General features: G+C 34.9%; 1 protein-coding gene across 2 annotated transcripts; it reads left to right on the top strand.

Moving 5' to 3' along the window:
• The first annotated feature begins 4,515 nt into the window (after positions 1–4,515).
• LOC104103688 (uncharacterized) lies at positions 4,516–14,449 on the top strand. Of its 2 annotated transcripts, none has more exons than XM_009611610.4 (13): positions 4,516–4,637; positions 5,279–5,355; positions 5,541–5,600; positions 5,678–5,731; positions 5,867–5,927; positions 6,130–6,206; positions 9,401–9,450; positions 9,554–9,636; positions 10,914–10,984; positions 11,095–11,251; positions 13,274–13,410; positions 13,514–13,612; positions 14,171–14,449. In XM_009611610.4, the coding sequence occupies exons 2-13, from the start codon at positions 5,317–5,319 to the stop codon at positions 14,240–14,242; spliced, it is 960 nt and encodes a 319-aa protein (XP_009609905.1). In that variant the 5' UTR covers positions 4,516–4,637; positions 5,279–5,316; the 3' UTR covers positions 14,243–14,449. The 2 variants fall into 2 exon arrangements, with proteins under 2 accessions (XP_009609905.1, XP_070033782.1); XM_070177681.1 differs by lacking the exon at positions 4,516–4,637 and adding an exon at positions 5,006–5,184.
• Positions 14,450–14,797: the final 348 nt, after the last annotated feature.

The raw sequence follows: 14,797 nt of genomic DNA, 5'->3' as shown, positions 1-14,797 counted from the left end.
TCATGACCAGACCTGACATGTCCTTTACAGTGCAATTTCTCAGTCAATTCATGCACTGTCCAAATGTGTCACATATGGAAGCTGCCGTTAGAGTGGTGAGATACATCAAAGCTGAACCTAGGCTTGGACTACTTATGCCTGCTAATATCACAAATAAGCTTACTGCCTATTGTGACTCTAACTGGGGAGCTTGTCTACAGAAAAAAGGTCAGTTACTGGCTACATTGTCAAGTTTGGAGATGCACTTGTATCATGGAAGTCTAAGAAATAAGACGTTGTATCAAGGAGCTCTGCAGAAGATGAATTCAGAAGTATGGCCACATGTGCAGCTGAAGTGACCTGGTTAATAGGGTTGTTTGAAGAGCTTGGTGTAAAGCTAAAGTTACCTGTTGGTCTTATGTGTGACAACAAGGCAACCATTCAGATTGCTGCAAATCCAATTTTTTATGAGAGGACTAAACATATAGACATAGACTGCCATTTTGTAAGGGAAAAAATCATGCAAGGGGTGATGAGAACTGAACATGTTTCTACCAAAGAGCAACTAGCTGATTTGTTAACCAAAAGCTTGGGTAAGGTGCAACATAACTATCTACTGGAGAAACTTGGGCTGAAGAATCTGTTCAAGCCATCAGCTTGAGGGGGAGTGTAGAAGAGTGGTGAGCCAATACAAGCTGTGGCTGTAGAATATTGTACATTAAGTTGTATTATTTGTACAGTTAGTGAATTAGTTAGATTGTTATTACTGTAGGTAGTCGGTTAGTTCTATAGTAGGTGTGTGTCTATATATAGTCCTTGTACAAATACATTTTGTTCTTAAGAAAAAGATAATAGAGGTTCTTCATTTCTCTCTCGAATTCCCTCTTTAAACCTTCTCTCGTCTTCTTCCTCAAATATCCTCATTGCTGAAGCTTCAAGATATGGATGTTATCAATATTGAATAAAGGTTTGCAAAAACTAATTCCAAAATTTATACATAAAATATATTCCAATTACAGGATGAAAGTTTGCCCAGATATGCGTTTAATTTCCTTAACGAAGATAGTGGGAAGAATATTAGCTTGAGCGTGCTCCTCGTCACCGATGACATCGTAATTAGGCAAAACAACAATGTTATTATGGATTTCCTCAAACACACACTTAATCCCTGTAGCCAGCATTTCTAGCCATATCGCTTCCGCCGCCGCCGTCACCATTGCCGCAACCAGAAGTACTTTTAATACCTCTACTAATTTTGTTTTTTCCTCCCCTGATCTCTGTGTTAATCACAAAAAATCTCTCGGACTACAGGTCCAAGATAATAGTGTATGTTTAAGTAAGTCAGGATTTTGCAGAATCTTCCAGTAGGACTGACTTTTGGTAAAAACAGTACTCTAAGGCCTCATTTATTTTTTTGAAGATTAAGATGTCCGAATCTGAATACATGTCAGAATATCAAGATGTGTATTAAGATTAAGACATCTGAATTTGAATACACATCTCAATGTTAAGATGCGTATTAAGATCTGAATACTAAATGATTAAGAGTGTTTGATTTTTAATATCTGAATGTATAAAACTTACATTTATTTGAAAATTAATAAACATAAATTCAAATAAAATACTAATTAATCTAATATTCCATCACTAAAATATATAGCTTTTTAAAATATGATAGTTGCTGGTGGTGATAGCTAACGATAGTGCTTGTGAATGTCAACTAAAAACGGTGGTTGGTGGTAGATTTGGTTGATGGTGGTAGTTTAGTATAGTAGCTAGTGGTGATTGGTAGTGGTAGCTATTATGATTGAGGATGGTGGTGGTGGGTGGTGACAGTTAATAATGGTGGATGGTGGTGGGCGGGGGCGGAAGGGTGTTCACCCGAACCCCCTCCCTTTCGCCGAAAAATTACACTGTATATGCAAGGCAAAATCTATTTTTTACCTCTATATATTAAGTTTTGAACCACCTTGACGAAGCCTAGAAGTGTAGCTTACTGGTCAAAGGGGTTCAAAACCTTTGTAAGGTCATATGTTCAATTTCCACTAGCTACAATCTTTTTTAACTTTTTTTTTGAACCCCCTTCGCGGAGATCCTGCCTCCGCCACTGGTAGTGGGTGGCATGGTGGTAGTTGATAATGGTAGGCGGTGACGACAGTTAATAATGAATATGGATGATAGAATCTTAATGAAATTAAGTCTCTGTTATAGATCTTAATGATAAAAATCTATTCAGACCCATTAAGTGGTTGTGAAGTAAAAAAAATAAACACACTTAAGGATTAAAATCAGAATAATTAAGATTCAGACTTTAAAAACAAATGCACTTAATGTCTAAGATCTGAATGATTAAGATTCAAACATCCATTAAGTGCAAACAAATAAGGCCTAAGTAGTTTGAATTTAGGCGAGACATGCACTCTTTATGCAAATAGACGGTGGTCGTTGTACGCGCTTCCTGATTGGTCTTGAAGGACAAATGGTTTAGCACGCGTGTTTACGCGAGTGGATATTGATGGGTGCGTTGTCGAGGGAGATTGAGCTTGGCGCCACGCTCTTCTTCTTCTTCTTCTTCTTCTTCTTTTTTTTTTTTAAATTTATTTTTAAAAAAGCGACGTTGATTCTTAAAGAGTGACCAATTGAAATAGGACTTGTAAGTGGGGGTGTACAAAGAAAATCAATAAACTGTATCAAACCGATAATATGAGTCAAACCGGAAAAAAATTGATTGTGGTTTGGTATTGAAAAAAAATTCGACCATAATTAGTTTGATTTGGTTTTAACTAAAAAAAGTCAAACCGAAACCAAACCAACCCGATAGTACATTTATAAAACTTTTAAAAATATTTATACATATAAATATTTATTATAGTAATTTATAAATATTTCTTAAATTTTTTCACAGTTTTATCTTTTAACGTATTATTTCAAGTTTGGACTTAACATTCTTGAATGGTAAATAATTTTTATAGCCATAAATATAGTAACTCAAACAAAGTTCAAATCAATACTAATGCTAACAAAAGAAATTCAGTTCAATATTAGGAATGATGATTGTGTCGGACATTGGTTTATAATGAAAATGCACAACTTAGTTTATCTTTTTCTTTAATACTTAATTATGTAATTAATTGTACTTATTAGCTATACTTATTTTAGAATGACGATTATGTTAATTTTTAGTATGGCTTATTAATTAGTAATTTTTGCTTTATGCAATTTTATTATTTTTGTTATTGAATATTTTAGTATAATGCTATGACTTATCTCATGTTATTATGTTATTTTCTTGGAAAATACATTATAGAGTTGTATCTTACTAGAACTAACGAAATATTTGGAGCACAAGTTACATATTTTGTGTTATAAAGACTTTATCGGAAAAAAAACCCAAAAACCCGAGAAAAACTGAGATTGAAAAACCCGATTTTATTGGTTTGGATTGGTTAATAGATTTAAAAACCCGACACCATTGATTTGGTTTGGTAATTGAAAAATTCGAACCAACCCGACCTATGTACATCCCTACTTGTAAGGATAGAGCTTTCAGTTAGGACGCAAACAACTAGATTTTTACCCAAATAGTCCTTTAAGTTTAAGGATTAGTTTAACTTTGTCTTTTAAATATAAAAAAGTTGAGCAAAGATATCTTCCAAGTCTACCATTTTCATGCATTTTTAGTCACTAAATCAGGTGAAATTTGGTAAGTTAACATAATCTGCAGATCATGAAAAATTATAATCTACAGATGACCAACACAAAAGTAAAGGGGTTTCTCTTTTGTACTGGTTATTTGCAAATTATATTAACTTACCAGATTCTCCCTGGTTTCCTCAATTGAAGTTTAAAACTTTCACATGGTTCACTTGTACTACAAATACGAATTGTTGATACAAGCTAAAATATTCCGGTGTGGTAGTCGGCTCAACCCCAAGCAAATCAAGCACTCGCTTTATTGAGGCCTCAAAAATTAGTAATGTTATATATAGAAATCAATTTTGTACAATTTCTTTTTTATTATTAATAGACTAAGCAATTTAATTTCATATTAATTGGGAGACAGTCAAACATGTGAGTTATGCAAATCGGCAAAGTCTGCAACATTTCATTATTCAATCTTTGTATTAAAAGGCAAGTTCTTTTTTACCCCCTTATCATAATCATCTATCCTGCCAAACAACAAGGGTTATTGAATAACTTAAATTATATTATTTTTCAAGCTTTCTTAGTTTTATTACAAACTCTAACTTCAAATAAAAATATAAAAAAATATTACTAAATATATTTAAGATCTCTTACTAAAGTTAAGGCTTTAAGCCATCATTTCCATTGAACCGCCATTGTCAAGTTCAAAGATCAAAATTGAACCAACCCTTAAACTTAAAAGACTATATGGGTCATATTAATGCAAAAAACTCCGTTAAGATATATTAACCCCGCCTATCCGTTATTTGAGGACTAAAAATACACCAAAATTATAAACTTTGAGAATTCTTTTGCGCAGTATTATACTTAAAGGACCAAGTTAAAGCAACCCTGGAACTTCAGGAACTATTTGGGTCAAAATGAATAAGAAACAGCAATCCAAACACAGAGGCAAGTCTTCTCAGCCGCGGTCCGCCTCCCTCTTCCATCTCTTTCTGCGGCGAAATCCAGTTGTAAGTTCCACTCTCCCTCTGCCACGCACTCCTCCTCCATCTCTCTCTATAATTATTTTGTTATGATAAACTGCCAAATGTGAATCGAAGGAAATGCTTTGCTAAAATTCAGCTCCGATTTGTATTCGTGATTTTTATCAGAATTTGCCTTTTTTAATTGCTTCCATGTAATAAAAGTGTTGTACTACTATGCCTTTGAGTGTTACTGTTTGTTTCCTAGAAACTTCTACTGTAGAGATATTTTCATCTATTGTGAGAGTACACACTCTTGTTTGCGACAAAATTGAGGTGTACGAATCTAATTTTGAAAATTTGAAATATTGTAGTTTACAAGAGAAAAAGGATAAAAGAGAATAAGACTATAAAACATGAAGCATTATCATTATACTGTGAGTTGTCAGCACCTGGCTAAGAAGCATTTATACTGCCGATCTCAATATCCCCAAAGTCGCATTTTCTCGCTGTGTGGCTACATGAAGAATGAATTCCTATCCTTCCGCAGCTAACGAATCGGATGCCATTGATTATGCTGTAATGCTAGCGAAAGGTTTTCAAAGAATCCCTGACTTAAAGGGAATCCCGGGTGCCCTTAAGGTTATTGGTAAATAATGTATCCAATAATTCTTTTGTGTTACTTGCAGAGAGTGGACCTGCATAGAAGATTTCTACAAAAGACAAAATGGGTTACACAAAGGAGCAATTGCTTACCCGTTTACAGGTTCCTTCTACATCCACAGGGTCTCATTCAAAAATAATGTTAAAGATGCTGCAAATCAATAGCTTATCTTGTCTTGTTTATCAGTGAAATTGAATATGTTTCTAGCACTCATAACATCTTTGAGGATGGAATGTCATGCTAGCGAGAATTTTACTGTAATTAATCAATATTCTGGGTTCTTTCAGGAGCTTCAAATTGATTTCACCAAACATGACCACCCTGTGGTGTTGACAGTTGAAGCACAGGTAAGTAAACTTGTCGAATCCCTGTATAATTGATCTTCCATTTATGATGACGGTCTTTATGTTCTCATTTTCATCAGGCAAAACATGTTGGGCATCTGAAGGGGGCATTGAGTAAAAACTTATTCTTGAAGGTATGACAGACTTCTTGTGGTAATATTTGTATGTTAGCTTGTTTTACCTTTCTTCAATAGAAGTTAGTAAGTCCAACTTAAATCCATTCAAGCTCATGTATTTGATATAATGGGCACACCTTACTTCTGATGCAGGATAAGAAACACAGGTTCTACGTTGTTTCTGCACTGGCGAAAACCAATGTAGATTTGAAAGGTATCCATTCTTTAGTTTCCATTACTTTGGGATAAAGGCATTTGACCGTGTATAGGGTGGTGTATGGGAACAAAATATCTATGATCACATTTTACATACCAGTAGAGACTGCTGTTGTACTACATGCCTTGTCTCCCTTTTTTGTAAATGTGAAGTATTTTGATTTTTAACGGATGCTATGCATTCTGTTGAAACTGAGCAGTTTTGTCTCAGAGGCTTGGTTTGGGAAAAGGAGGGTTAAGAATGGCTCCTGAAGAAGCACTTGCGGAAGTACTTCAGGTTTGTCAATTTATTATGTGTTATCCTTTCCTTTTCTGTTCCATGTTGTGTTGATTAAGATGATGGTATATCCTACTTTGCTGTTTCTGACTTTCTTCCCCCTCCCAGTGTTGTCTGTTTTTTCTTATATTTTGCTGTTAGTTGTTAAGCCCTAAAAATCCTTTTGTACAACTGTAACATGCCATCAATAACAAAGCACTATTAGTCTATATTAGGTTAGTTTTTGAAGTTGGAATATTTTGTCATTTTAAAGGAGTCAACTGGAACAGAATAAAAGAGAAAATAGTTCAACTAAATTTTGAAGAAGGGAGGATAAAACTTTTCTATCTTTAAACCTTTCATATTATAATCTAGACTTAGACTATCATGACACCTTTATAATTCATTGTGATACCAAGTCCCTGTGACATAGGTGGTGTAATTGAACACGACGTGCTAGATCTGAGATTTTCCAAAGATCCTCCTCGCCAAGTGCTTGAAGGTGTGCAAAGTGAAATGACATGATTATCCTTTTAGAGATTTCTATTTTTTCTGTTGGAAATAGTATTGTTCTTTCAAAACAGAAGTTGAACATGAGCTATATAACTTGATGGCTATTTAACACATATTTCTTATAAATGTTATTTCCTACTTGAAATTTTCTTGTGGTCATTCTTGAAACCATTGATGATAAGAACCTCCTTCACAAGAGATAGTTCCTTGCCTTTTTATAGCTAGTTTGATGCTGAGATTTGTTGAGGAACTTTTTTTAATCTGGTGATGCTCTGACGAGCGCAAAACACAACACGAAATTGATGCTCGCTAGCCAAAGATAGTATAGTTTAACTATCGTCTCCACGGGGATTGGATTTAAACAATGCTCAAGTAATTTCTAGCTTAACGCTATTCAGGATGATCAGAACTTGATTTGTAATGGTTATAAACTACGATTCACTACTAAAGTAAAGCAATTGACGATTGACTTCAACAAACCAGAGATTAGCAAGGTCGGTTTCTTATCAATGTGAGGAACAAGGGTTTTAACGTGATAGATGCAAGGTTTTGATTCTGGATATGATACTGTTATATTTTACTCTTGGGGTTTTATCGATTCTCACGAATTCAATAGGTGATTAGCTTATGCTTCCGATTTAGACTGCTCTCTCGATTAAATCTAAATCTTTCAAATAAACTAATGTGAAGTGCGGTGAAACTTGCAAGAATATATTGGTGAGAATGGTCTAAGAGAAACTTCTCTCGAATATTTCTCAATCTTAATTTAAGAGGTAGATCACAAAGCTCTTTCGATTACTTTAAAGAAGTACCAAAATAAATTAAGGCATGCGTTGCAACAATATTCAATATTATGCTCCTCTTCCGATTAAACAAGATAATGAATAAAATCACAACTAAAGTTAAAGCTCTTCCAATAAATTCAAGCAATTAAACAGTAATCAAATCCATAAACAATAACCAAGTCACCAAATCACGTCAAACCCTAAGGTAAACTATCACAAAAAGAGTTAAAGAATAAGAAAGCATCAATCTAACGTTACAATCCAAACTTCCGTATTGAATTGATGGGAAGATAATGAAATCTTGAGTCTTGTAGCCTCCAATGCTCTCCCAAAGCTTCCAAGGTCAAAAGTCCTCTCAAAAACGTATTTCTAATGTATTTATACCAAGTAGGAACGAACCCGGACGAAACTACCCCCTTTGAGCCGAAGTGGGAAAACCTACAAACTTCTTACACTTCATGTGTCGCACTATGCTACGCAGGGTGCGTAGCATTAGTGCAATTTGCTCGGTTGTAAACTCTCTGAACTTAGCTTGTCTGACAAAATTTTGTACTGATGATACGCACTATGCCACGCACTATGCCTAGCATTAGTGTATTTTTCTGTCAGACCCAAAAACTCCAAGTCTCTGAACTTCTCAAACTTCTGACCAAATTTTGTACTAATGCGACGCTCAATGGCACGCTTTATGCGACGCACTAGTACATTTTGTTCTAGCCCTTGCTCTTTCTTCCAACTTTTGTATGCAACGCCGGTCCACGAGCCCCGGATGCGATCCCGGTTTAATTCCTTGGCTTTTACTCTGACTTCAAAGCTCCAGATTATTATATTTAGCTCCAATTTATCTTTTTAGCTCGGAATCATTTCCTGCAAACAGTGTTTTAAAAGGCGTGGGCGTAAAGCGAGACGTTTTACATATATCTCAGCGGGGCGTAAGCCCCATAGGTATTTAGTTTTTAATATTTTATAAAATAATATAATGACAGTAAATATTTATAAACAGGTAAAATTGCATAAATATTGAAGAAAACTATATATATGTGTGCTCCATCCCCACAAAAAACTAATCAAAACAATCTATTATACGTTACTTACAAGCACAAGTAATTTGAGTCAAAGAATAAAGTTTTCTATATGAAGGAACAAAAAGGATGATTAACCTGCAATTTGAACTTTGAATTTGCTGCTATGAAGGAGAATGTAGTTCTCTTTGTATTTGTAAAAAAATTAAATATTCGTTGCTTTTGGGAGATATTAGCAGACTAGCGGATAAGATAAAAAATTGAAAAAATCATGAATTAGGGCTTAAATTAATAAAAAAGGTCTTTACTTTTAAATTTAATACTTTTGAGTTCTTTTTTAAACCTTTTGAGTAATTACCAAACTGACTTTTGAGAATTTGGGTATTATATGAAGGACTAATTCAACAAATTTTGTTTTAATTTGAAAAAGTCTCTGGGGCTTACTCCTTACTAAAAAACGCGCCCCGAACGCCCGGGCGTACGCCCCAAATTGCGGGGCGTACGCCTCTTGAGACTTTCGCCCCACACCATCGCCCCAGGGTCTTTTTGGTACGCCTCGCTCCGGGGCTCGCCCCGGAAACGCCTTTTAAAACAGAGCCTGCAAGGCATAAAACACGTAATAAGTGCAAATCACCATCATTTAAGCTCAAACACGCACAAAGTGCAGTAATTAGAGTGCAGAATGCGGCTAAAATACGTGTTCCTAGCCTACCATCATGCTCTTCTACATCAAATTTATAGATCTCTTCTTTTTCTTAATGAGTAACTTATAGAATGTTGGCTTGACTGAAATGTATGCTGTAGAGAGATCCGAATCATTTTTCTTATATCTTTTGCTGATGACTTTAATTTGCTGGAAACTCCTCTAAAATTTTCTTCTTCATTGCTATGTAAGGTGCCGCTAGGTTGTGTCACTCCTTTTGCACTTGTAAATGATTCAGCAAGGTACTCATTTCACTCTTTTAAGCTACAGTTAAATTTCTGATGTTTTCATTGATTCTCCGTGTCAATGATTCTTAAGGTGATAACCTGCTATTCCTTTTCCAAGGCATGTTTCCTTGTTGTTAGATCAGGGATTTATAAGTCAGGACTGCTGCTTCTTCCACCCACTCTCTAATGATACTACAATTGGTAAGACAGTCCGATTTGTGTAGATTTTGCTTTCATTGTCCTCATATATTCTTCCATGACTTTTTAGCTAAACGATAATTTATTCCCTCTTTCCCTAATGGTAGAGCAGATCTTTGACATTTAGTAAAGGCTCAATACATAACTTAAAAAAATCTGAAAAAACCACTTTACTCATCCTTAAGTTTCATTAGTTACAATTTAATCCCAAAATTGTTTTCTTCTTGCAAAAATACCTTCACCTTAAGAACACCATTACTGATTATCAAAATAAAAAGAAACTAGGAAATGGAATCAACAAGTGCCGTAGTGATTGCTACTTGGGAACTTATAACAACTATTCAAAAAATGAGGTTTGAAGTGTTTAATCAAGTGAAACTTGTGTGTGATAGTCAAGTCGTTCTTCACATTGCATCAAATCTAGTGTTTCATGTGAGGACCAAGCGGTCAAGCACAAATTTGTTACTTTGTCGTAGGAAAGATAATCTCAGGCAATAATTTCATAAAAATTATAAAAGATGGCCAGTTTACACACACACACACATCAAGTCTCTGGTCGGTCCCCAAGTTAGTTATGTATTTAACAAGCTCGGCACATAACTTTGTATGCACCAGCTTAAGAGGGATGTTAGATTGTGTAGAAGTGTATATAGATGTCCCACATGTAGTGATATACATTAAAAAGTGTGAATACACACAGCGCAGGCTAAGACATTTGTCTTGATGCATTTTCTCCGGTTTATCTTATTTCACACATAATTTTTGAACTTTAGTGGGGGTGATGTTCTAAGTTGTCACTATATGTTATTATGTCTACTCTGGCTAATAAATTTTGCTCAGAAGTCACAAGTGGGTGTTAAATCTTAGAACTTTTATAGGATTGCACTTTAATCTCAAATATCAAAGGGTAGCTTTTACCTTTGATCACCAAGTGAATTTTATTGTTAGACTTTTTAACCAACTATACAGTTGATGTATATTGCCTTTAATACTCTCCACGTCCTAGTTTATTTTGTTCAAGGTTGTGTATCCTTCAATTTTCTTTTCACATTTACTTGGAGAATGATACCTTTCCATCTTGCTGCATTAGTGCAAGTGGTAACCATTCTCAAAAAAAAAAAAAAAAAAAGTGCAAGTGGAAGTGGTATTTAATGAGACATAAATTTGAGTTTTTCCAGAACTAGAATATTGGGGATTACCAGTTCAAGCTTAATACAGAATTCTGCATTTAATTTCTTGAGTGTCTGGTTGTGATTATGTGACTGAGATACTTCTTGCAGCTCTTAATGCTCGTGATCTCGACAAATTCCTGAGTTCCATAGGAAAGCAACCATTCTATGTTGACCTGGAGGTGATCTCATAGCTAGTTGATTGGCTGAATTCATATGCTTGATCAATGAATTGTCTGAAAATTGATTATGCTCCTGTTTCTTACATAACCTTTTTTGTCTCACTTCTAAGGCTAATCCTCCAGTAGGAAAGGATCAACCTCCTGATCTAGCCTCTATTGTTCCGTCTGATACAATTGTCCTACCAGGACAACCAGACAAAACAGCTCCTTTGCAAGTTTCTGACACGAATCATGCCCCTGTCAGTAACAAGTCAACTGGAGTGTCAGGTACACTTTTGGAAATGTTGATGCTTTACTGATTCTGTTGTTGCATTCAACAGGAGTTGTGCATATTATAATACGTTGAAGGTCAGCAAACTATTTGTCCTTTGTGTACCCTATCTTGTGGGAATCCAATCTCCAGGAATTAGATTCACCGGAGTTTCCACATCCATCTGTGTATGTTACTAAAGATGTTAGGTACAATAATCAAAATGCTTGTGCTGCAATGAATACATAATGACACTGCAAATAAGCACTCTAAGTTTCATTACTTACAAACATGATACTATTTGATTGTCAATATTAGTGACGTCAAGTTGACATCAGAAATGTGTAGTAACTGACATTGTTCCCGTTATCTATAATGCTAATCCAATATTCTGATCTAATAAAATAACCAAAACTACTATCCATTTCGTTATTCTTTTTCATTACTTCTTTTTGAGCATAACTGTTGGTAATGACTGCAAACATTATTAAAACCAGTGTTTTAAAAGGCATGGGCGTAAGACGAGGCGTTTTACATAAGCCTCAGCGGGGCGTAAGCCCCATAGGTATTTAATTTTGAATATTTTATAAAATAATATAATGACAGTAAATATTTATAAACAGGTAAAATTGCATAAAAATTAAAAAAAACTATATATATGTGTGCTCCATCCACACAAAAAACTAATCAAAACAATCTATTATACGTTACTTACAAGCACAAGTAATTCTAGTCTAAAAGAATAAAGTTTTCTATATGGAGGAACAAAAATGATGATTAACCTGCAATTTGAACTTTGAATTTGCTGCTATGAAGAAGAATGCAGTTCTCTTTGTATTTGTAAAAAAAATTAAATATTTGTTGCTTTTGGGAGATATTAGCAGACTAGCGGACAAGATAACAAATTGGAAAAACCATGAATTAGGGCTTAAATCAATAAAAAGGTCTTTACTTTTAAATTTAATACTTTTGAGTTCCTTTTTAAACCTTTTGAGTAATTACCAAACTGACTTTTGAGAATTTGGGTATTATATGAATGACTAATTCAACAAATTTTGTTTTAATTTGAAAAAGTCTCCGGGGCTTACTCCTTACTAAAAAAACGCGCCCCGAACGCCCGGGCGTACGCCCCAAATTGCGGGGCGTACGCCTCTTGAGACTTTCGCCCCACACCATCTCCCCGGGGCGTTTTTGGTACGCCTCGCCCCGGGGCTTGCCCCAGAAACGCCTTTTAAAACAGTGATTAAAACATTGTATAAGAAATAATTCCTTTAATTACCAGAAACTTTTTATTAAGCTTTAAAGGGAGAGCTGAATTTCTTTAAAAATGACTTGTATCCACGGAGTTTGGAATCGTACGCCAGGGGGGATTTCTCGGTTATAAAAAATAATGATTTGCAGGAATAGAAACAAGAGTTGCTGAAAGAAATATTGATGTGAATCATCTAAAATACTTTATTTTCAGAGGTGTGGCAAATCTTATGACTTTGCCTCTTGTAAGAATCTAGATTCTAAAGCTTGGGGGGTGGGAATAAATTATAATAATATCAGACAAAAAAATCCGATCCCTAATTTTTCAGAATAATTTACTGAATCTACAGCCTAATTTATTGGAAAACCATTAGTAGCATTAGGCTGGTATTCTCAGCTACTAGTGGATGTCAGATTTGAAATTTGGAGCTTTTCAGCTCAAGGTTAATTTCAAAATGTGGCCCTTAATTCTACTTTCCCGGTTGATAAGAGCATTCAGGTATCCATTTAACAGTCTCCTTTCATAGGAGTTCAATTTCTTTCCTTTTTTACATGACAATGATCGGTTCTTGATAGTGTCTTCGGTTGTATACCAAAAAAATTCTGACAAACTAAAGGATCATTTGAAGTGGGGCTTAGTTTAAGTTCAACCATGAATTGGTGCCAATCCATACCATTATTTTTATTATACCTTCAGCTTATCTTGTTGGATTTCTTTTTGGAATTTGATATGGTTGTGAAGACACGATGAAGGAAACTGACCTCAATAATTCCTTCTGCTCAAATAGCTAAAGCTGTTAAGCCATCAACTGATGTGCGGAATGAGAAACTATCAAATGGAGTTGGCTCACCGACCTCCTTTGCTGATCCTGAAAAATTTGTTGAAGACTTTCTAGAGAAGACATCATCTCTAGTTCTTTCAGAGGTAAGGAAATGATGCACTTCTAACTCATAAGTACATATTTATTGTGATGATATGCGAAATGTAACATCCAGTTAAAACTTATCTCTTTTAAAAAAATATCCAGATAACAGAGGAGAATGTAAAGCAACACGGCGAGAAACTTGGTGAAGCCATATCAAATAAAATTAGGAATAAGCTTGCAACAGAGTTCAAGAGCATGGCTGTGAGTACCTATTTTCTCTTCCTGAATCGCTTTGATGATTTTACATTCATGCTGTTGTCAAAAAACTTTATACTTGAGCATCAACAAAGCAAGTATATCTCAGATGAAATGGAGCCTGTCCAAACTTAGACATAATTTATTTCACTTCTAATAGATATATTAATCAAACAAAATCATATTATTAATAGATGTAGCGAGTCTGGTTTTGGTTTTTTTGGTAGTTTTCAAACTGGGATTTTGCGGTTTACTTTTCTAAGCCAAAATTATCAAACTAATTTGTAGAACGGCATTTTTAGTTAGGATTGGTCGGGTGTTTACTGTATTTTTTGAATTCTGCTCACCTGTATTTCCCGGGGAAAATAAAAAGAGAAAGTTAAGTTCCTCTAAAGTCCCGGAAATAGCTTCTCTATCCCTTCGGGACAGGGGTAAGGTCTACGTACACTCTACCCTCCCCAGATCCCACTAGTAAGAGTCTACTGGGTGGTTGTTGTAAGTTCCTCTAACGTCTAAGCAGATTGAGTATGATATTTTCTTTTCACCTTAGCTTTGTATGTGCAGACGATGTTCAAGAACACTGCGTATTCTGAAGGTTTTCAAGCCGGTATTCGCTATCAAGCAAAACGACCGTAAAACACACTTTTGCTTTTCATTTTCACGTATTCTATGAAAAACGATGTCATTATCCCATTCAAATGACCACCATTTTACCAAAGAGCAATTTGCTCCTTGTACTCTGAACAAGTTCATAGTTTTATTAAATACTCAAAAACCATTTTGCCTGTTGTCAGTAGAGGATTATCATATGAGATTTTATAGAGAAATTCGTGTTTCTTTGAAGTATTTTTACTTGTGAAGGGAGTTTTTCGCCCCTTTGAAATTTCTCATATTACTTTCTATTAGTTCAACTAATATAGCAACATATGCCCCCACAGATCAAAAGATAAAAGCCAGCAGATGAAGTTATAGATACTCAATACATTATTTTCTGGTTGGTGTCGATAATTATTGAGAATGAAAAAAATAATATATCATATCATGTGTCTTCCATAAAGATTGAACACATTTTTTATTTAATCATGAACAGGTGTGTCTCACAAATATTAGACATGTTTTAAAGAAAAGGTTGTACCTTATCAAGAATGGATAATCACTCAAAGTAAAACCAACGTGCACAAGAATACACGT

This window comes from Nicotiana tomentosiformis, chromosome 6 (assembly GCF_000390325.3).
Source record: "Nicotiana tomentosiformis chromosome 6, ASM39032v3, whole genome shotgun sequence".
NCBI lineage: Eukaryota > Viridiplantae > Streptophyta > Magnoliopsida > Solanales > Solanaceae > Nicotiana > Nicotiana tomentosiformis.
The sequence above is the reverse complement of the archived record's forward strand: the minus strand, read 5'-3'. Positions and strand labels throughout refer to the sequence as shown.

Coding starts and splice junctions, on each gene's coding strand:
- LOC104103688 (XM_009611610.4), top strand. CDS start 5,317: ATGGGTTACACAAAGGAGCAATTGCTTACCCGTTTACAG. Junction 9,637..10,913: donor CTCTAATGATACTACAATTG/GTAAGACAGTCC, acceptor TACTTCTTGCAG/CTCTTAATGCTCGTGATCTC. Junction 13,411..13,513: donor CATCTCTAGTTCTTTCAGAG/GTAAGGAAATGA, acceptor AAAAATATCCAG/ATAACAGAGGAGAATGTAAA.